This window comes from Durio zibethinus, chromosome 8 (genome assembly GCF_047325235.1).
Source record: "Durio zibethinus cultivar Kanyao isolate XHJ-2024 chromosome 8, ASM4732523v1, whole genome shotgun sequence".
Classification (NCBI taxonomy): Eukaryota; Viridiplantae; Streptophyta; class Magnoliopsida; order Malvales; family Malvaceae; genus Durio; species Durio zibethinus.
This window is the reverse complement of record NC_143169.1, coordinates 25336444-25355988: the sequence shown is the minus strand read 5'-3', so window position 1 is coordinate 25355988 and position 19545 is coordinate 25336444. Positions and strand designations below refer to the sequence as shown.

At 35.9% G+C, this 19545-nt stretch overlaps 2 protein-coding genes and 2 pseudogenes across 10 annotated transcripts; 2 read left to right on the top strand and 2 right to left on the bottom strand.

Annotated features, from left to right (window-relative positions):
* Positions 1–583: 583 nt before the first annotated feature.
* Positions 584–1688, top strand: LOC111278217 (syntaxin-124 pseudogene; annotated as a pseudogene).
* Positions 1689–2120: 432 nt separating this feature from the next.
* On the bottom strand, positions 2121–3750 carry LOC111278218 (vacuolar protein sorting-associated protein 28 homolog 2 pseudogene; annotated as a pseudogene). Of its 2 annotated transcripts, none has more exons than XR_016344159.1 (2): positions 3611–3750; positions 2121–3093 (listed from the first exon to the last, which is right to left on the bottom strand). The product of XR_016344159.1 is annotated as a vacuolar protein sorting-associated protein 28 homolog 2 pseudogene, transcript variant X2 (transcript). The 2 variants fall into 2 exon arrangements; XR_016344158.1 differs by having other exon boundaries at positions 3490–3624.
* Positions 3751–4067: 317 nt separating this feature from the next.
* LOC111278215 (ADP-ribosylation factor GTPase-activating protein AGD5-like) lies at positions 4068–8954 on the bottom strand. 2 transcript variants are annotated; one of them, XM_089764963.1, is made up of 11 exons: positions 8813–8954; positions 7725–7783; positions 7484–7574; positions 7304–7342; positions 7113–7203; positions 6756–6987; positions 5981–6245; positions 5647–5822; positions 5052–5285; positions 4894–4952; positions 4068–4469 (listed from the first exon to the last, which is right to left on the bottom strand). In XM_089764963.1, the coding sequence occupies exons 4-11, from the start codon at positions 7317–7319 to the stop codon at positions 4310–4312; spliced, it is 1233 nt and encodes a 410-aa protein (XP_089621089.1). In that variant the 5' UTR covers positions 7320–7342; positions 7484–7574; positions 7725–7783; positions 8813–8954; the 3' UTR covers positions 4068–4309. The 2 variants fall into 2 exon arrangements, with proteins under 2 accessions (XP_089621089.1, XP_022720518.2); XM_022864783.2 differs by having other exon boundaries at positions 7288–7342; positions 8813–8948.
* Positions 8942–19478, top strand: LOC111278213 (beta-galactosidase 8-like). 6 transcript variants are annotated; one of them, XM_089764956.1, is made up of 22 exons: positions 8942–9070; positions 9823–9895; positions 10230–10318; positions 10398–10493; positions 10717–10829; positions 11100–11166; positions 11350–11442; positions 11621–11764; positions 11980–12068; positions 12175–12280; positions 12364–12451; positions 12690–12808; positions 13250–13414; positions 13571–13770; positions 14374–14468; positions 15412–15521; positions 15837–15944; positions 16078–16125; positions 16263–16373; positions 16541–16752; positions 16827–17154; positions 19239–19478. In XM_089764956.1, exons 1-22 carry the CDS (start codon positions 9032–9034, stop codon positions 19347–19349), a joined length of 2604 nt encoding a protein of 867 aa, XP_089621082.1. In that variant the 5' UTR covers positions 8942–9031; the 3' UTR covers positions 19350–19478. The 6 variants fall into 6 exon arrangements, with proteins under 6 accessions (XP_089621082.1, XP_089621087.1, XP_089621084.1 ...); XM_089764961.1 differs by having other exon boundaries at positions 10188–10318; XM_089764958.1 differs by lacking the exon at positions 16078–16125.
* The last annotated feature ends 67 nt before the right edge of the window (positions 19479–19545 follow it).

The window sequence follows — 19545 nt, the reverse complement described above, 5'->3', positions numbered from 1 at the left end:
TTGTTTAAGTAGGTTGTGCAGAGAAATGAAAGAAAAAAATCCATCGTATCAACTAGTTTCTGACATGTTTTAAGGGGTTTGAACTATGCCAAGTGACAAGACATAAGCTGCTACTTTGCTGGGGTCAAATTTAAGGATTCCAAATCAGCATTAAGAGGATTAGATTCAAGGTCTAAACCTGGATGGATTAAAAATTGGCGACTTGGAGATGGAATAGATAGAAATGGACGTGATGAATAGATTGAACACGGGCATTTTGCTGCTTAAGAGGATTGTGATGGATTCATGGATAAAAAAGGATGACCAGGTCAACCAAGCTATCTTGGTATCCACTGAAAAGAGAAGTGCCATGGATTGTTCTCAAACTAACTGAATGGTCTGCCTTTTTTTAGATTAGCTATTCTCAAATAACCTTGTGCCTCTAATACCTTCTTTCTTGCCAAAAATAAGAGAAATTAGCCTGTTCCTGGATTGATGACAGTTTTCCTTTTGTCACCTCCTCCCTCACTTGCCGATTGCGGTTGATGAAGAGAAAGACAAAGCCCCATGTTTCCCTGAAATTCCAAATGCAGTAAGAAAGACATTACAGATTAATATTAGACTAGTTCAAACACAGCTTCATCAATCCTTCGGGGTAAACTTCATAAATATTTACCCAAAAAAATAAGTAGCCATTTCAAGAAGGAATAATTTGTAAAGTTCTGTCAAGATGAATGATTTGATCTCAAGTTCGTTCAAGAAATATACAGAACTGAAGCACCAAGCCTACCTGGACGACGTGGAAGCTGGAAATGAGAGCGTTAATCTGGATAAATTCTTTGAAGATGTTGAGAATGTAAAGGAAGACATGAAAAATGTGGAACGCTTGTACAAGGGATTACAAGAAGCCAATGAAGAAAGCAAAACTGTCCACAATGCAAAGACCATGAAACAACTACGTGCCCGAATGGACACCGATGTTGAGCAGGTGCTTAAAAGAGTCAAAATCATCAAGGGAAAGCTTGAAGGTTTAGAACGCTCCAATGCAGCTAGTCGAAACGTTCCAGGTTGTGGTCCTGGATCATCTGCAGATAGAACCAGAACCTCAGTGGTTAGTGGTTTGGGAAAGAAGCTGAAAGACTTGATGGATGATTTTCAAGGATTGAGATCAAGAATGCAATCAGAATATAAAGAAACAGTGGAACGCAGGTATTTTACGATCACGGGGCAGAAGGCTGATGAAGACACAATTGAGAATTTGATATCAAGTGGTGAGAGCGAAAGCTTTCTGCAAAGGGCCATTCAGGAACAAGGAAGAGGTCAGATTATGGATACCATATCAGAAATTCAAGAAAGACATGATGCTGTTAAGGAGATAGAGAAGAATTTGATTGAACTCCATCAGATATTTCTGGACATGGCTGCCCTTGTGGAAGCTCAGGGTCACCAACTCAACGACATTGAAAGTCATGTCGCTTATGCTAGTTCCTTTGTAAGACGAGGAACCGATCACCTTCAGGAGGCTAGGGAATATCAGAAGGACTCGAGGAAGTGGACATGTATAGCAATAGTTGCTGGTGCTGTCCTCGTTATAGTCCTCCTCTTACCACTGTTACCAACAATTATAAATCTATTGTAGGAAGAGGGGAAAATCCCTCTTGAGATGTATTCTGATTTTCAGCCTAACAAAATTCAGTTTAGATCGTACATATAGCAAGTTTCTCAGAAACTATTGTTTTTTTTTTTCACGTGAGAAAGCAGTGTCCTAGTCCTAGACGAGTTCTATCACAAAAATAGCACAATTGGGAATGACAGTAGAGGAAATTCCTTCACCATTGAGCATTCTTGATTCTTCTATCCCATCAAGGGTTCCAAAAGGAGAGCTAGTTTGTGTCAACAACGTTGGCTGAATGACATATTCAGATGTTAAATTGACCTCGTTCAAAACAGCTGTTTGACATCCCTTTTTTAAATCAAATTTCACTGTTTTGCTCATTCGTATATGAAAAAGAATGCCTGACCTTGAATGGTATTATACTGGATTTCAAAACTTTCTGATATATTGGATAAACTATTAACATACAAGACAACAATCACTCGCGCATAATGAAAAATAAACTACCATGGCAAAAACAATAGGCTTACAGAACCAAATCAAAGCACAAATTCATTCTCACAGAATGATACCATAAAGAATCTCTCCATAATCGGCACATAATAACATCTTGAGCTTAAAAAATCCAATAATTCCCAAAACGTATACACTGTTACCAACTTAAAAATCCATTGCAGAATTCACCGGGAACCCACAAGTTTGCAGCAACAAACACAAATAACGTATATTGGATTGCTTCATGTGCCAGCATTAGGCAAAGCTGCCATAAATGAATTGTATGAAGATTCCAAGTCAAAGTGGAGCTGCCTAGCTTGCTGCTCTGTTAACTCATCTGCCGCCCCCATCTTCGACAATCTTGAAATCCATTCCTTCATTTTTGTCTTCCCCTCGAAATCAGGTGGCAAAATACCAAGCTTATTAAGTGATGCTGAGAGGTCAGACAACAAAGGATGAACTTGATCAACTGCCACCATGTTGAGTTTCAATGAATCCATGGCAGTAATAAAATTCTGCACACATTCAGCCACAATGGCAGCTGAGGTAGTAGCAGAGGCAGCAGCAGCAGCCCGGTGCTCCACAGTAGCAGGCACCCCAGAGGTCACCAGACGATTTATAGCAGCCGGGCAATCCATTTTATATGTATCTGCAAACCGTTCAATGCTAGGGACTGTGTCTTTGAGTGTAGAAGCTAAGGTTTTGAAATGCGCAATAAGCTTTTGGCACTCAGTTTCATATTCAGATGATGAAATAATATCCCTCACATAAGCCTTCTCAAGCTTCTCTGTTGCTTTGATAATGGCGTACAGATCTGCAAAATTCTCATACATTTCTCTCTCCCGCTTGTCGTTCCATAGCTTAACCTCCATTTAGGCAAGACTTGGTTATTATATTGAATAAACGGGTCAACTTGGGATCAAATAAAAAGCGGTTTTGTGTTTGACTATGGAGGATTGGAGAAGAGATCGGGACACGCGCAAAGAGAACCAGCCTTTTATTCACTGCCAAACAATTGATTCAACAAAAACAAAATTCAGATTGATATCCGTACATCATTAATAAAGATTCTATTTTTCGTCATACCACATGAATCCAACCTAATTGAAATCATTATAGAAAAAGGAAATGAAAGATACCCAGAAAGAAAAACATGAACTTTATGATTTGTTCATCATCAAACACGAAAAATATCAAAATTTTAACATTATTCTTATACCCAGAAAGAAAACCATGAACTTTATGATTTCTTCATCATCAAAAACGAAAAATATAGAAACTTTATCATTATCCTTTAGTTCTACCTGATTTCTTAAGCAACCAACAAAGCAACTACGCTAACAGCACAAGAAAGATATGATCAAGAACGAAAACTGAAAGAACCCAAGAGAGCTTCTTACCTTAGTTCATTCCAAAGTCATAAAAAATTCTATTATGTTGACAGTGCAAATTATAGGAAAAAGAAAGAAATAAGAAAGTTTATTCGTAAAAAAAAACAAATAAAATATAATAATGACTTACGATTGCAAGAGAAGTGAAACGCGGCTTTGAATGTCGTGCAGTGGGTGTGGTGTTGTTTGCAGCAGAAGAGAAACGGAGGGATTGCGTGTGGGATGGAACAAATGATTAGGTGCTTACGGCATCTACGTGTAGCGGTTGGGAATGACGTTATTATAAGCTGTAGGATTGCCTTTCAGTTTTCCTTTTTAACCCATTAATCAGTTCCTTTTAAGCCGATTAAATATATTGATGGTTGTTAAGTTTCAAGAAGATCCGTAATTGTTCTTTAAAAAATTACTTATATATATATATATATATATATATATATGGATCATTGCACCACAAACCAACCATGGGCCCATGTGGTAAGTGTGAAACATATGGATCATTAACCATGGGCCATGGAGGATTAATCAAAGCCTATCACAGTGCTCCGAAGTTCATGTTCCAGTGAGTAGAACTTTAATTACTCCAGTGATGATCGAAAGAAAAGGAAAATCAAGCTTTTTTACATTATTATTTCATAAGCACAATTCTTGTAAGAAAGAATTATTATATAATAAAAATGAAACCAGTATCCAATAAATATAAAAATGACTAGAAGGACATACAAATCTTAATGAGAATGCACAAAAAAATAGTTCCTTTTTTCTTTTAAGAAGATATACTCCCCTTTGATTATGTACAATGCAATGAAGATATATCTGCTGTGTCAATGAGTCACCGCTTTGTAAGCATCCCTTGTGTTAATGACGAGAAGTCATAATCTTTTCCCCATTGTGTTGGAGTAATTGAAGGAGCTGGCGATGCTGAGATAGGCCTACCTCCAATACTTTTCATGCTGATGGCTTGTGGAACTACTGGCCGCGGATTGTAAAAACTGCAGGTGCAACCAAATTAGTGACAAGTTAGATGAAAGTGATTACTTGTTGATCAAACAAAAAATGCATTTGAACAAAGTGCTTGTGAAACTCAGTCATCGTGTATCTGCATGCTTCCACACCTCTCTCGAGTTTTTATGTCTGTGTCGCTTGTATTGTGCTAATCAGATAATTGGCTTCAAATAGAACTCTTCATGCCAGGGTCGATGAAGGTATGAAACAGTATATTCAGTGTGCTGTGATCCAACCTTGATAAACTATGAATCTGGTGATTGGACTTTAGTTTCTTTTTTCTAGAAGGACCAGTTTGCTTTTAGATTTATAAAATTTTCAAGAACTAAAGCTAATAAAATTGATCAATTACAGGAAAGTTAGAAAGAAGCAAATTTTAGATGGTCAAGCTGAAATAATTTGTGTATACACCTGGAAGTAGGAAAATTAACTGAATTTCCCGCTGGATGCATCTGTTGGTTGCTTCCCATCTGGTAATGAAAACAACAAAATAATGAGATAGGATGAGAGATGAAGTTACAATCTGGAAATAGAACAATGGTGGAACTGGAAGCATGTTGCAAGCAAACCTGCATATGTTTCTGTAGACCGACGACTGGCATCACCATTCCAGGAACTTGGTGGCCAATGCTTCCGAAATTTGGAGCAGGAAAGTGCAAGCCATTGGAGTTGAATTGATGGGCTTTGGCAGGGAAGGCTTGGTATCCACCAATAGGCTTTGCAGCAGTACCCATGATAGACTGTTGTTGGGAAAGCATAGCAAGTTGTTGTTGATGGACAGAAAATGGAGACACCATACTTGACTGCAAAAAGTTCACAACTAAATGGTAAAAACATAGACCTCGAAACAAAAAATTACAAACAATCAAGCTTATAAGTGGTTAAAATATATCAGCGGGAGAACATCAAACTCATGTTTGTGTTAGTCATCAAAGAAAAAATCATTTAAATTTAAACAGTAAATCTCTACTTTCAAACTTCCTTGAATGGGCAGTGACTTGACATGGTACTCAACTATAAATTCCATGTTACTGATATAACTACAATGCTCAAGATAATGAAGATTCCAAGTTGAAATAATAATCAAATGAAGCTATTCTGTTACAAAAGCACCAAACAATATTCAATATACAGTTTCATATTTCAACCAAGAGACACCTTTACCTTCTCAAAGAGGTTCACAACATCATGTTTGATATCTCCAGGTGGTTTCTCTGAAAGCTTTTGTTTCACTGTTGCTGAATCTCTAAATAAATCCTCGGTTCCGCTTTCAAGTTGCACCATGCTTTGACTAAAGTTTAATGAATCACTTGCTTCCCTGGAGGATTTTTTTTCAGTAGCTGCAAAGTGATAGGGTGAAGATTAAAAGTAACACCAAATATAAAGTACTATATTTAACAACATTCTCAGCAAGAAACTATGAAGTGACAAGCTCAATGAAAAGGCTTTAAAAGTAGTAATAGTTGTATTGACAAGATTATTACGACAAGAAACATACATGGAAAACCAGCCCAAGAATTATTATGAGCAGAAGTGTTGGAGTCATTTTCTCTAGAATCCCCCATGGAGAGCAAATTGAAAAGTTCAGTAGCATAATCGACTTTGGGTGATGCTACTGATGCAGTAGTATTAACATGCCGCTTTATTGATTCAGCCTTTGAGACTGAAGGAGTAGTCGTAACCTCCTGCTTTACAGATTCAGCCATTGAGGCTGAAAATTTGGAATTCAGTAGAGGTTCTTGTGGTCTTGTATCAGGTGTAACCTACAGATCAAGCACACTTATTCATTTCTATGTCACATACATGTAATAAAGAAAAATACTTTAAAATGTTCATTTTGGGGTATAAATTTGAAATTTGTTTTCTTTCATGTTTTCTAGCACCTCCAAGGATATCAGCATTTCATAAGAGACCCCACTGTGTTATTTATATATTTTGAAAAGGTTCCACTTCCCATCTAAGCAACAAAACAGTTCCTATTGTATCAGGTTTTCACTTCCCATCTAAGCAATATAATCTAATAAAACAAAAAATTTATAACTTGCATCAACATTGAATCAAAGAATCATTGCTTTTAATATTCAAAATTTCAATGAACACCAAAAGAAAAAAGAAACATAAGGCAAACCAAACAATTGTTTTCATTTGCAACATACTATGAATTTCCTCTGTTTGATAGGCAGCAAAGTTAACAACACAGAGTTCTTACTGCACCAATAGGAAATGTATTCACTAACAATCAGTGTATAAGACCAAACGGAGACTGCTCTTACCTTCTGAGGAACATTTACAAGCACTTGCGAGCAACTTTTAGGAGTGGGAGTTCTGTTTATTTTAACAGGTGGGTGAGTAATTTTCTTCTCCTCAGGAACATGATTTACATTATTCACATACTTATACCCACCACTTCTGGCTTCTATTCTCTGAAGTGATGCCTTCTCTTCACTCACACTCGAAGGTGACTTTGCCTTTCGACCCCTGGGAATCCATCTTTTTTCTACATATCTATTGAAGAAAATAAGCATCCTTAGGTAAAAGTTTAGGTACTAAAACTACTTCTGACAAAGCAATAGAAAAAAATCAAGCATAAAATTAAAAGTTTTAGAAGGGTAATTTGTACGAAGTTGTACTTTGCACGAATGAAATTCTCAATTCCAACTCTGTCATAATTGGGAGGCAACTCTGCTTCCCAGTAATTATTTGATTTTTCATTCCCCATGGCTGCAAGAAAGAAGAAAACAGTATTGCTATCATCACCTGATTTTGATATGCGATGGTAATCAAAGAAATAACTCTGGGGCATACATTGAGTAAAAGAAACCTGTTCTGGAAGCCATGTGTCTAAAGTGGCAGACCTCACCTGCATAAGATCAAATATAATCTCCATAAACATGTTAACAAGAAATTAAACTATAATTACAAAATATGAATCAATGACACCTATTGTCAGGAGTCAGGGGAAAAGAGAAGCAAACTTTATAACGAAACAACATAACCAAACCTTTGATATGTGTACTCCAAGACTTCTGTGAATTCCTGAACACTGCATGCAAATGAATATTCCTAGATTAACACTAGCCCATCGTGGTCCCCTGCATAGAAGACAAGCCATTATGCATCAGAGTCCAAGTCCTTTACAGTAACTCAGGCGCCTAGTTTTAAAATTCTATATTGTTCCTAATCTTACCATACAAAGACACAGTAAAACATTACTATGAGCTACAATGTTACCAGATACATACTTGCTTTTGCAGTCTGCACACTCTTTATTTTCAGGCAACTTAAGAAGGCCATCCAATATCTGCAGATGAGGACAGGTTAAATTCATATTGGTAGCATGGACACAAAAACTTGCAGGTCTAGTTTCAGGTCACCACATTCAAGGAACTTTAATGTCAACAAAATAGACTAAATTCGTTTCATATACGGTAGCAATGGGCATTGCCTGTCAAAGAAAGTTCAGATGAAGCTGAAATTGCAATTAGATGTATATTTCAACTGAGACAAAATTACTATTCTGCACGCAAACATACACATGCTTGCGCACCAAGGAAGCAGAAACTATATGTTTAGGAAATTTAATTGGCACTTGAGGTACAGTATATGGCAAACAATGTGAATCACATAAAAACAACACTAATGGAAGAGAACAATGCCACATCTTGTCTTTCCTATTTTACTAAATTCAAATAAATTTTACAAATTCGATAATAAAATGGCCTAAGGCATTTAAACTAACTGCAACATGTTAAATAGAAAATATTGCAACATCAAAGAGTAAAAGACCTAATATTGGCTGCACCATCTTCATGATTAGCTATAGAAAAACGTATCTATGTGGGCCTTAGTTTCAGGCACCCTGGGATCACCAAACATAATTGACAGCTAAAATATAAAGGGCAATGCAACTTGCTTTATTGGAAAATAACTGGAAATCATATAAGACAAATACTTTAAAACTATTCCAAATTGGCCAATTAAGCTTAAGATTAATTAAATAAACACATATAAGGAAGCAAATATTGGCAGATAACATAATTTTAATCCGGGACAAAAGCTATTCCAAAATCACAGAAAGTTCAAATATTTCAAAACAAAAATGATATCAGATTCTTCACTATGGCCTTGCTTTAGTGAGTTCATCAACAGAAGGGTAAAAAAAAAAAAAAACTTGAAACCATTAAATTAGACGTAAAATGTTTAATCATCAAACATATCAAAATTCAGACTTTGCCAATAAGAAAAATAGAGTCTAGAGCAAAAGAAAACACTAAAGCTTAAATTGGTAATAAACAAAGACACAAAAAAAGTGAAAATACATAGAGAAAACCTTTCCGTGTTTGGCATTAAGTTGTTTAGAAACGTTAGCCTTCTGGTTCATGATGCAAACTGTCTCTCCCTTTGCTCGAAAGCTATCTTTTTTTTCCTCTCTCTCTCCGCAAAAAGCTGTCTTTTTTTGTCTGAAAAATCTTTATTTGAATCAGAGAAAACTCGAAAGGAGAAAGAAACAAACAAAGAAGGGATAAGAAGGAGAAGAGTCAAAAGGGAAATGAGAAATGGCAAAGCGGGTGTCTTTCTTTTGCTTTTGGTTTGTGTTTGCTTGACTTTCTTCTCTTCTGTACTCTTTGGTTTATTCTCTTTGGTTGGAGGCTGGCGTGTACACACTCGTCAAAGTGGGGCTCCCACTTTTGGTGGCCTTATTTTTCTAAGACCTTTTCCTTCCTGTTTTCTGTTTGGTTGCCTAGAAAGCGGAAGCCTATAAGATTCTCTTTACTGTTAAAAAGAAAAAAAGTTTTTTTAATTTCTCTTTTTGGGTTTTTCATTTTTTCTCTGTAGTAATAATAATTAATAACAAGATTTGTCTAAAATGGTAATTGATGTACCATACAATCTGAAATAATTCCCACTTCTAAGTTCTAACCTTAAAGTTACCTTTTTTAATCCATGAAATATTTGATTTTTCAAAAAATGTTAGAAGATATTTTCCAGCATGTCAACGTTTGGTTGTGTCTGATAACAGGTCAAACAAAAAAGTTATGTTTTGCAACTTCTAAAAATTTGATCATTTGAGATATTTCATTATTACCTTCTCTTTAATTCTTTTTTTTAATTTTAAGAACCCTACTTTTGTCACTATAAATTTTATGTAAAGAACTTTTCATCATAAATTTATGGGATTCTTAATCCTCACTCTTTATTATAACCTTCTTGAAAAAAAATATATTTTATTTGCAATATAAATTATGAACCTCGTTTCAGTCTTTCTATGCATATATTTGTTGTTCTTTTATTTTATGACTTGAAAGTTGCTCGTTTGACCACTATGGGAAACAAACACAGGGCGGCAGAAAAGAAGCAAAGTCCCTCAAATTCATAGTCACTGGCCACAGCTTAACTCCAAGTTTCAAGCATTGTAAGCCTCGCTTAGTATCGTACATTCAGGCACTTTGTAGAATTCTTGTCATGCTTCTTTTGATTCAGACAATGGAAAACAAGACAAAACTTAAACATCTTACAAATGTTATATCTGTCTCCTCTTAATCCTATATTTTGCTCATGTTAGTAATCAAATTTTTATAAGCATTATCTTGCAAAGTTTACTTCCATATCCTTGTACCCCATTTTTTTTCGTTATTTTAAAAATTTGCTGAATTGAATTATGGATATCAAGAAATCATTGTCACTGGCTGTTGTTTTAGTATCAGTTTTTGTGGTTTACTGCTTTGAAAGTGTACTATCTACCACAGTCACATATGATCATAGAGCACTGGTTATTGATGGCCAGAGGAGGGTGTTGCAATCGGGTTCTATCCATTATCCTAGAAGCACCCCAGAGGTTCGTTTTATGTCCATCTTAAATATGCATGCATTTGATGCTTGCTCTGTTTAGTGATAACATGGATTGAAATTTTCAGGTGTGGCCGGAACTTATTAGGAAATCCAAGGAAGGCGGATTGGACGTGATCGAGACTTATGTTTTCTGGAACTACCATGAACCAGTTAGAGGACAGGTATACAATAGCTTCAATGTTTGCTATTATTACTATTATCATCAATCTTGTTTGTGGTGAGTGGAGTAAGTTTCAAGGATTAAGGATGGTTAATAGGCTTAGAGTTTCCAGGAGTCAGCTGGTCTGGACTCTGAAGCATGTTGCCAAGTTAAATCTTTCATTTGGTTCTTTTTCTTTTAGTTTTTGAGATAGTTACTTTGAAATATTTTCTTTTTTTGGGCAGTACTACTTTGAAGGCAGGTTTGACCTGGTGAAGTTTGTGAAAACAGTGCAGGAAGCTGGCCTTCTGGTTCACTTGAGGATTGGGCCATATGCTTGTGCCGAATGGAATTATGGGTCTGTAATAGCATTTTAATTGTTGCCTTTTTTTTTCTTTTTTTTTGCTATGGTGTGTCTAATCTGTAATTAATAATTTGGACTTATCTTTGTCACCGTTTTTATTCCCACGGTGCTTACTCTACTCTATCTCCATAATAGTTGTCAAAAAAGAATCATTTTGTTTTGGTCCAAGATGAATATTAGCTCAAAGCGGTCATATGTAGGAAGAATTTCCTCTCTAGTTTAGGTGAAAGGATTTTTGAACTACTAAATTTTTTTTCATGGCAGTGGATTCCCTATTTGGTTACATTTCATTCCTGGAATTCAGTTCCGAACTACAAATGATTTGTTTAAGGTATTTTTCTTCTCTCTCTGTGCGTGTATGGGTAAACCATTCGAGGTGAATTTTGTCAAAATGGTTAGTTTTGGTAGTTCCCTACCTTATAGCAAGACTTTATTTGAATGATGATGCATACCAGTCCTTATCCACCTGATATCCTTGTGTAAGATAGGTGTTTTTCTGTTGTTGTCACCACAGAATGAAATGCTGCGTTTTCTCACCAAAATTGTAGGACTAATGAAGGAAGAGAATCTCTTTGCATCACAAGGAGGGCCAATCATTCTTGCTCAGGTGATTTACTATTTCTTTTCAATTCACAAGCTTTAGTCTACTTTATATTTTCTTCATATGTTTCTTTTGGTGGTAATTTTTTCGTTGTTTGGTAAAGCTCACCAATCAATAATCAAACAAGTCGATTCTGGACTGTCTAGTAGAACTCATGTCTCATATAATCATGTAACACTAACAGGTTGAAAATGAATATGAGCTTGTTGAATGGACATATGGGGTTGCAGGAGAATTATATGTCAAATGGGCTGCAGAAACTGCTGTCAGTCTTAATACAACAGTACCTTGGGTTATGTGCCGGCAACGAGATGCACCTGATCCAATAGTAAGTTAAGGTTTGCCTGATATATAGATGGTATATTATTGGTATCCTATATCCATTTCATATGGTTGATGAATTTCGACATTTATCATGCTAACATTAACATTTTGTATGATTTACACAACTTTTACTGGTGCAAAAAATATTGCTTTCTAACTAATTGCATTTGAAAAGTTAGCAGTTTAAACCAGTCTTCTATAATGAAAAGCTGCGTGCAGATAAACACATGCAATGGATTTTATTGTGATCAATTCACTCCAAATTCCCCATCGAAACCGAAAATGTGGACTGAGAACTACAGTGGATGGTAATTACCTCTTTCTTATCTGACAGAATTGTTTACTTCTGCCAAGTCATTGCAATCAATGGTAGTTATAGCAGTAAAGCAAACATCTTAAAACTTGACGGTGCAGGTTTAAATCATTTGGATATCCAATTCCTCATCGACCTGTTGAGGACCTTGCTTTTGCCATTGCACGTTTTTTTGAAACTGGTGGAACTTTTCACAACTACTATATGGTGAGTTGTTAACTTGGTAAACATGTGAATCAATCTATAAGTATGTTAACAGTATGATTACGTTCTGTGGCCGAGCCCTGCAGTACTTCGGAGGAACCAATTTTGGGAGAACAGCTGGAGGTCCTCTTGTTGCAACAAGCTATGATTATGATGCCCCAATAGATGAATATGGTAAACTTTCTTTTGTTTGGTTCATGTAGCACTAATCTTTCCAAAAACATGACATTTCCCCTGGTGCCATGCCTCACCATTTTATATTAGCTGAACCGATTATATCTCCCATTTTAAAGTACAAAGTTGGAATGATAATGGACCATCTGCCAAAGAGGTTTGCTTATAGATATGATTATCCAATAAATCCTGTTTCATTTCAAACTACATTAGGAATACGATGTCGATGTTCATGCAGGTTTTATTAGACAGCCAAAATGGGGCCACCTACGTGACTTGCACTTGGCAGTAAAACACTGTGAGGAGTATTTGATCAGCTCTGATCCAACTCACCAGCAGCTTGGTCATAATTTAGAGGTAATTTTAGCAGTTTCAACATGTTTCTCTCTCTATCTCTCTTTTACATGAGAAAATAAGCATATAGCTATAAGCTCTGGTTACAGTCATGCAAATGAAGAGGTCAATAAATTTTTTGCACTCTCTACATATGATATGAGGTGCTATTGTAGGCTGACTAATAAGATACAAGCTCATTGAAGTATCTTGAAGCTGTAATAAGCTAAGACCATCCAATGGCATTCCAATTTTCCTTCTTGTAGTTGCCTCTCCTTTGTTTACAGTTTGTGCCTGAGGTATTTTAGATCAAAGCAGCCTTTTTGGTACAAAATATGCACATTCTTAAAACTTTTTTTTTCCAGTTTCATGCCATTTACATGTTCTTATCATTACTTGTTATCCATATCTGCATTAGTAATCATGTTAACATATTTTTGCCTTCTTCCTTTTCAAATTTTGAAGGCACATATCTACTATAAATCCTCCAATGCGTGTGCTGCTTTCCTTGCTAATTATGACGGCAATCTAGATGCAAATGTTACATTTAATGGAAATTTATACTGCCTTCCAGCTTGGTCCGTAAGCATCCTTCCAGACTGTAAGAATGTCATTTTTAACACAGCAAAGGTATTTCCTTTTATTTTCTTCTGGCAATTCGTTATTTATATGATTTATTGTAACACATATCTTCTCTGAGCTCATCATGGTAATCTTTTGGTTTCCAATAGCTTTGCGCTACTATGTCGTTAACCTTGTTCCTTGCAATGTTTTTCTTGATTGAAGGTTGTGACACACAGAAACTCTGATGAAAACCCATTTGCTCATAAAACTACTGTTAATAAGTTTCTATTATCAGCATCATCATGGAGCTGGTATGAGGAAAAGCCAGGTGTTTGGGGCAATAACTCCTTTACAGAGTCGCGTTTATTAGAGCAGATTAATACAACAAAGGACATTAGTGATTACCTATGGTACACAACAAGGTAAACTACTAATATTTGTTACTCTTTCTTCGTTATAAAGGTAGTCATATCCTTTCCAACTTTAATTTGTTGATGAAGCTAGAACTGCAAATAGACCATATTTAGTTGCTTATTGAAATTTGATTGAAACATTATATCATCATTTTCGTCTATTTATTGTGTCAAAAAATTTTTTTTTTCTGATAGTTTGGTTCAGTTCAGTTTATTGACTATTTTTGATGGATTGGGGATGAGCCCCTTCTGCATGTTTTATGTGATGTTTTTATTTGAAATTAAGACAATGAGACTCCTAGAACTTTTAGATGATATTCTTATTAAATCAATGAACTTATTGTTTTTGTCCTTTCTATCAAGTACATGAACTGTTTAAAATGTTCAATTGAGCGCGTTTCATGTGGTGATAATGCTGCATTCTAAACCAGAAAATAAGCAGGAAGGAGAATAGGCATTTTTCTTGGAGCTGGCACTGAAGAATTAGAACCAAGTTTATAGGATAAAAGTTTACTTCCCAAGGATCTTAACACAAATAAACTCTGACATGCTATATTCATTGCATTAGATTGTTTGACCTTTGTTTCTTACAATGCTTCATTGTATTGGCAGTATAAATATCATGTCTGATCAATCAAAAGAGGCGTTCTTGCTTATTGAAAGTTTGGGACATGCAGCACTTGTTTTTGTCAACAAAAGGCTTGTAGGTAAATACTGTAATTTTTGCCGTGAAATACTTTCTGCCTACTGTTATTATCATCAACTTCAGCATTAACATTCAATATTAAGAGTCAATAGTGTACCTAATTCCTATTTTAACCTGTGAAAGTTCTAATCTTGATGATATACAAATTTTTCTTAAGTGTCTCTGTTCAAGATGTGACTGCGCTTTCAGCTACATCTTTAAGATTGAAAATTAATCAGCTTGTAGTTCAGTTTTAAACAAGATATATTTCTGTTGATTCTGCTCAGGAATCACCAGCTTCTTTAGGCATTTCTTTAATTGATATGAAACTCAGTGACTTTCTTTTCTCTGAAAACAACTTCTTTCTTCAAAGACCATTCAATGGTGATAGAGATGGTCTCAGTGTGTTCTCAGACTTTCTGTTCTGTCATACTAAATTCACTCTTCCATCTAGCTCTGGTTGCTTTTTTTGGTTCATAAATTTAATATTTTCATTGTAACATAGCAAATTACTTGGGAGTACATAACTGTGATTAGATGCACTTTGCTCAATTCTATATATCAATTTTCCAGTTTGATTTACATGTCCGATCATAGTATACATCCTGACTTTTGTCCATCTCAATATGAAAGTTTTCGTTCTTATATTCATTTTTTTGAAGCTATCCTACGAAGAATGAGTTTATTGTCATAACAATATAACCTGGTGATGGTATAACCAAAAAGGGAAACCAAACGACTGGACAACAACTATGTTCAACTTTGTAGGTTGACTGCTGTAAAACCGAATTACAATCTTCTCATAAAATAAATTGCAGAAATTTATTTCTGTAATTCCATCATATTTCTCCCTTGAATTCATTTGATGTCATCATTCTAAATTCTTCAATGTTCTCATGCTGACCAACTTTGAAGCTGAATTCAAAAGTTTATGTGATGTTCCTTTTATCTTCTATGTTTTACAGCATTTGGATATGGGAATCATGATGATGCAAGCTTTTCAATAAACGAGAAAATTAGCCTTGTTGAGGGAAATAATACACTGGATGTGTTGAGCATGATGGTTGGTCTGCAGGTAAACAAAATTTCTTAAACTTATGACAAGTATGTTTACTCGTTCAGATACGGTATGTTCATTCTGTAAGGAGATTTGAGTACTGGAAAAAGGGAAAAATAAGATGTAGGCAAAGGAAGCATTTTCACATTTTATTGAAACAGTGGTTTGATAATTGTTCTAAAGATTCAGTTCCAGACCCTCTTTCCCGATTACTCTGCAACTCTTTGGAGAAATACTAAACCTGCAGGCATCTAGATTCTTATTAAGGTGTCTTTGGTATCAAGGACTAAGGGTTACTGACTTTTATTTGTTTATTACTTCTATATGCTTCAGAACTTTGGGCCATGGTTCGATGTTCAAGGGGCAGGAATTTTTGCTGTGGTTCTTGTTGACCCATGGAATGACAAATATGATGTTTCTCCTGGAGAATGGACATATCAGGTTAAAGTCTGCATATCAACAAAATTATCTGGGATATGTTGAATTATATATCCTGTGTTGTAAATTCAGAGGAATTTTGACTGCACGATAGTAAATTAATTTAGATGTATACCCTTGCTTTTTATCCAATCAGATCATGATCCATTTTCCTTCAGCATTTTCGAATTCATCACTGAAGAAGGTTTACACTTAAAACTACTTTCCAATCTTGCATATGATGTCTGAGGCTTGAGCAGCCAATGGGCGAAGGAATTATTTGTGTTCATTGTTAATGGAATTTCTAACCAGGATTCTAATGCTATGAATCACATTTGTCAGGTGGGACTTGAGGGAGAGTACCTTGGACTAGATAAAGTAAGTCTTGCAAATAGTTCGCTGTGGAAAAAGGGCAGTATTCCACCTGTTAACCAGACTTTGATATGGTACAAGGTGAGTCCTCTTCTTCAGTATCACACAATAAACTCTTTGTTAATGCAGTTATAAACTTTGGGTTATCGTCCCCTAATGCACTGGTGAAAGTTAGTTTACTTACTCAAGGTTGATTGTTAATAGCTGGTTGGAGCATTTGTAGTCTAATTTTCAGTTTCTTGTCCCAGGTTATTTTCCTTGCTCCTGAAGGAAAGGGTCCTTTAGCCTTGAATCTCACTTGCATGGGGAAGGGTCAAGCTTGGGTCAACGGACAGAGCATAGGGCGATACTGGCCTGCCTATCTCTCACCATCTGAAGGTTGTAACAAGACTTGTGATTACAGAGGAGAATATGATCCCACAAAATGTCAAAAGAATTGTGGCCAGCCTGCTCAGACATTGTAAGGTTTTGAAACATTTGATTTTGATCCTAATACATGATTGTCAATCCTGAAGAATTAATCATGCTGTCCAGATATCATATCCCGCGCTCTTGGATACAACCTGGTGAGAACCTATTAGTCCTTCATGAAGAGCTTGGTGGTGACCCTACAAAGATTTCTGTGCTGACACGAAGTGGCCAAGAGATCTGTTCATTTATATCTGAGAAAGATCCTCAGCCAGCTGATTCTTGGAAACCAAACTTAGGCTTCGTCCCTCAAAGTCCTGAAGCTCGACTGAGCTGTGAACAAGGATGGCGCATTACTTCAATTAACTTTGCCAGTTTTGGATCTCCACAAGGAAATTGTGGTGCATTTAGGACAGGGATTTGTCACAAAGACGTACTATCAACGGTTCAGAAGGTAAGAAAAACCTTTCCTTTCTCATATAAGGTTCAGGTACTTATTGTTGCACTAAAAGCCTCAAATCCAATCACACCAACGAAAGCGAAATCAAACAATAAATCAAACACATAAGAGACAATAATTTAACGTGGTTCGGTCCAACTGACCTACATCCACGGATGAGAAACAAGATCCACTAGTTATAGAAAATTACAAACATACATCAAATCATCAATCTCACTCAACAATCAATACTCATAAGACACTCTCAATCTCCTCTAGTCCTATAGAGTATTCTCAACCCAAACAAACACAAACCCAAACTCTTGTGCACCCTTTCAACATAACCAAACACATACCCATATCCTCTAGTCCTATAGAGTATTCTCAACCCAAACAAACACAAACCCAAACTCTTGTGCACCCTTTCAACATAACCAAACACATACCCATATGCTCCCATACATCATACTTATGTGGACCCTCTCAGTCTCCTCTAGTCCACTCACAAACAAATATACACACCCATAAGACATAGAGCCCCAATACTCCTATGAGGTGTCTATCCCACAAAACCCTACAACTCTCTTACATCTTTTTCTCATACCTAACCCTGTAGAGACTTCACCTATTTATAACCATACAAACTTGTCCATTAAGAATCCCTCTCCTCTTAGAATTCTTCTCCTGTAAGTCAAATTTGCCTATTAAGAATCCATTTCCTTTTAAAATTCTTCTCTTGCAAGTTAAACTTACCTATTAAGAATCATCTTTCTCTTGAAATTCTTTTTTTGCAAGTCTTCTTGTCCATCAAGCAATATCTGACAAATCTCAAACAAATCTTTAACAAATCTCAAACAAATCTCTTATGAGATTTGAGTCAATATTTCCAACAATCTTCACCTTGACTCAAATTTCATCAATCATCTATCTTCATGCTAGACATGCTTGGCTCCACATGCAATGAAAGTCTCACAATCATCTTCTCTTGTGTGTCTTCACGCTTCATACAAACTGATCTTTAATCCTCAAAACTTGAACTCGAACTCTTGAATTGAGCTCCTCTAAGCTTATTTCTTCCCATGTCTTAAACCAAACTCTTCCCATATCTCGAACTGTCAATTCTTCCCATGTCTCAAACCATCAACTCTTTCCACATCTTGAATCTTTAACTCTTCTCACGTTTCGAACCTTCAACTTTGATACCACTTGTTGAGGAACACCACAGCTCTGATACCACTTGTTGGGGAATACCACAGCTCTGATATCATTTGTTGGGCTAAAAGCCTCTAATCCAATCACACCAGCGGAAGCGAAATCAAACAATAAATCAAACATATAAGAGACAATAATTTAACGTGGTTCGGTCCAACTGATATACATCCACGGATGAGAAACAAGATCCACTAGTTATAGAAAATTACAAACATACATCAAATCATCAACCTCACTCAACAATCAATACTCATAAGAAACTCTCAATCTCCTCTAATCCTATAGAGTATTCTCAACCCAAACAAACACAAACCCAAACCCTTATGCACCCTTTTAACATAACCAAACACATACCCATATACTTCCATACACCATACTTATGTGGACCCTCTCAGTCTCCTCTAGTCTACTCACAAACAAACATACACACCTATAAGACGTAGAGCCCCAATACTCCTATAGGGTGTCTATCCCACAAAATCCTACAACTCTCTTACATCTTTTTCTCATACCTAACCTTGTAGAGACTTCACCTATTTATAACCATACAAACTTGTCCATTAAGAATCCCTCTCCTCTTAGAATTCTTCTCCTGTAAGTCAAACTTGCCTATTAAGAATCCATTTTCTTTTAGAATTCTTCTCTTACAAGTTAAACTTATCTATTAAGAATCCTCTTTCTCTTGAAATTCTTCTTTTGCAAGTCTTCTTGTCCATCAAGCAATATCTGACAAATCTCAAACAAATCTCAAACAAATCTCTTATGAGATTTGAGTCAATATTTCCAACACCTATTTGCCAACAAATTTCTCAGTTGAGCCTATTGTGCATAAGAAAATCTGTCCGTTCTTGAACAAATTTCTTTGTCATCTTTGGTTGAATTTGTAGGCTTGCATTGGTCAGGAGAAGTGCTCGATACCCGTTTCCACAGCTAACCTTGGTGACCCTTGCGCTGGTGTGCTGAAAACCCTTGCAATTGAAGCTATATGCAGCGACTAAAAATCCAATTCTTATTGCAAGGATTTCTTTTTTTTTTCTTTTCTTCTATAAAGATTAATTTATGCAAAGGAACACATTAGAGGATGGCTCCTTTTTTTTTAATCACAATACTGTTTATTTTGGCAAGCATTTATGCATTCAATATCAAAATTTCCATGACTCAGCCTAATGGGCTTTAACTTTTATACATAAAAAG

What these genes read in the sequence shown, in the direction of transcription:
- LOC111278213 (XM_089764961.1), top strand. Translation starts at nt 9,032, where the DNA reads ATGAGAAATGGCAAAGCGGGTGTCTTTCTTTTGCTTTTG. An exon ending in AGCTTGGTCATAATTTAGAG is followed by an intron (nt 12,809 to 13,249) that starts GTAATTTTAGCA and finishes CAAATTTTGAAG; the next exon opens with GCACATATCTACTATAAATC. An exon ending in TCATTTTTAACACAGCAAAG is followed by an intron (nt 13,415 to 13,570) that starts GTATTTCCTTTT and finishes TCTTGATTGAAG; the next exon opens with GTTGTGACACACAGAAACTC.
- LOC111278215 (XM_022864783.2), bottom strand. Translation starts at nt 8,863, where the DNA reads ATGAACCAGAAGGCTAACGTTTCTAAACAACTTAATGCCAAACACGGA. An exon ending in TTGTGAACCTCTTTGAGAAG is followed by an intron (nt 5,286 to 5,646) that starts GTAAAGGTGTCT and finishes AACTTTTTGCAG; the next exon opens with TCAAGTATGGTGTCTCCATT. An exon ending in GTTAATTTTCCTACTTCCAG is followed by an intron (nt 4,470 to 4,893) that starts GTGTATACACAA and finishes TTGCACCTGCAG; the next exon opens with TTTTTACAATCCGCGGCCAG.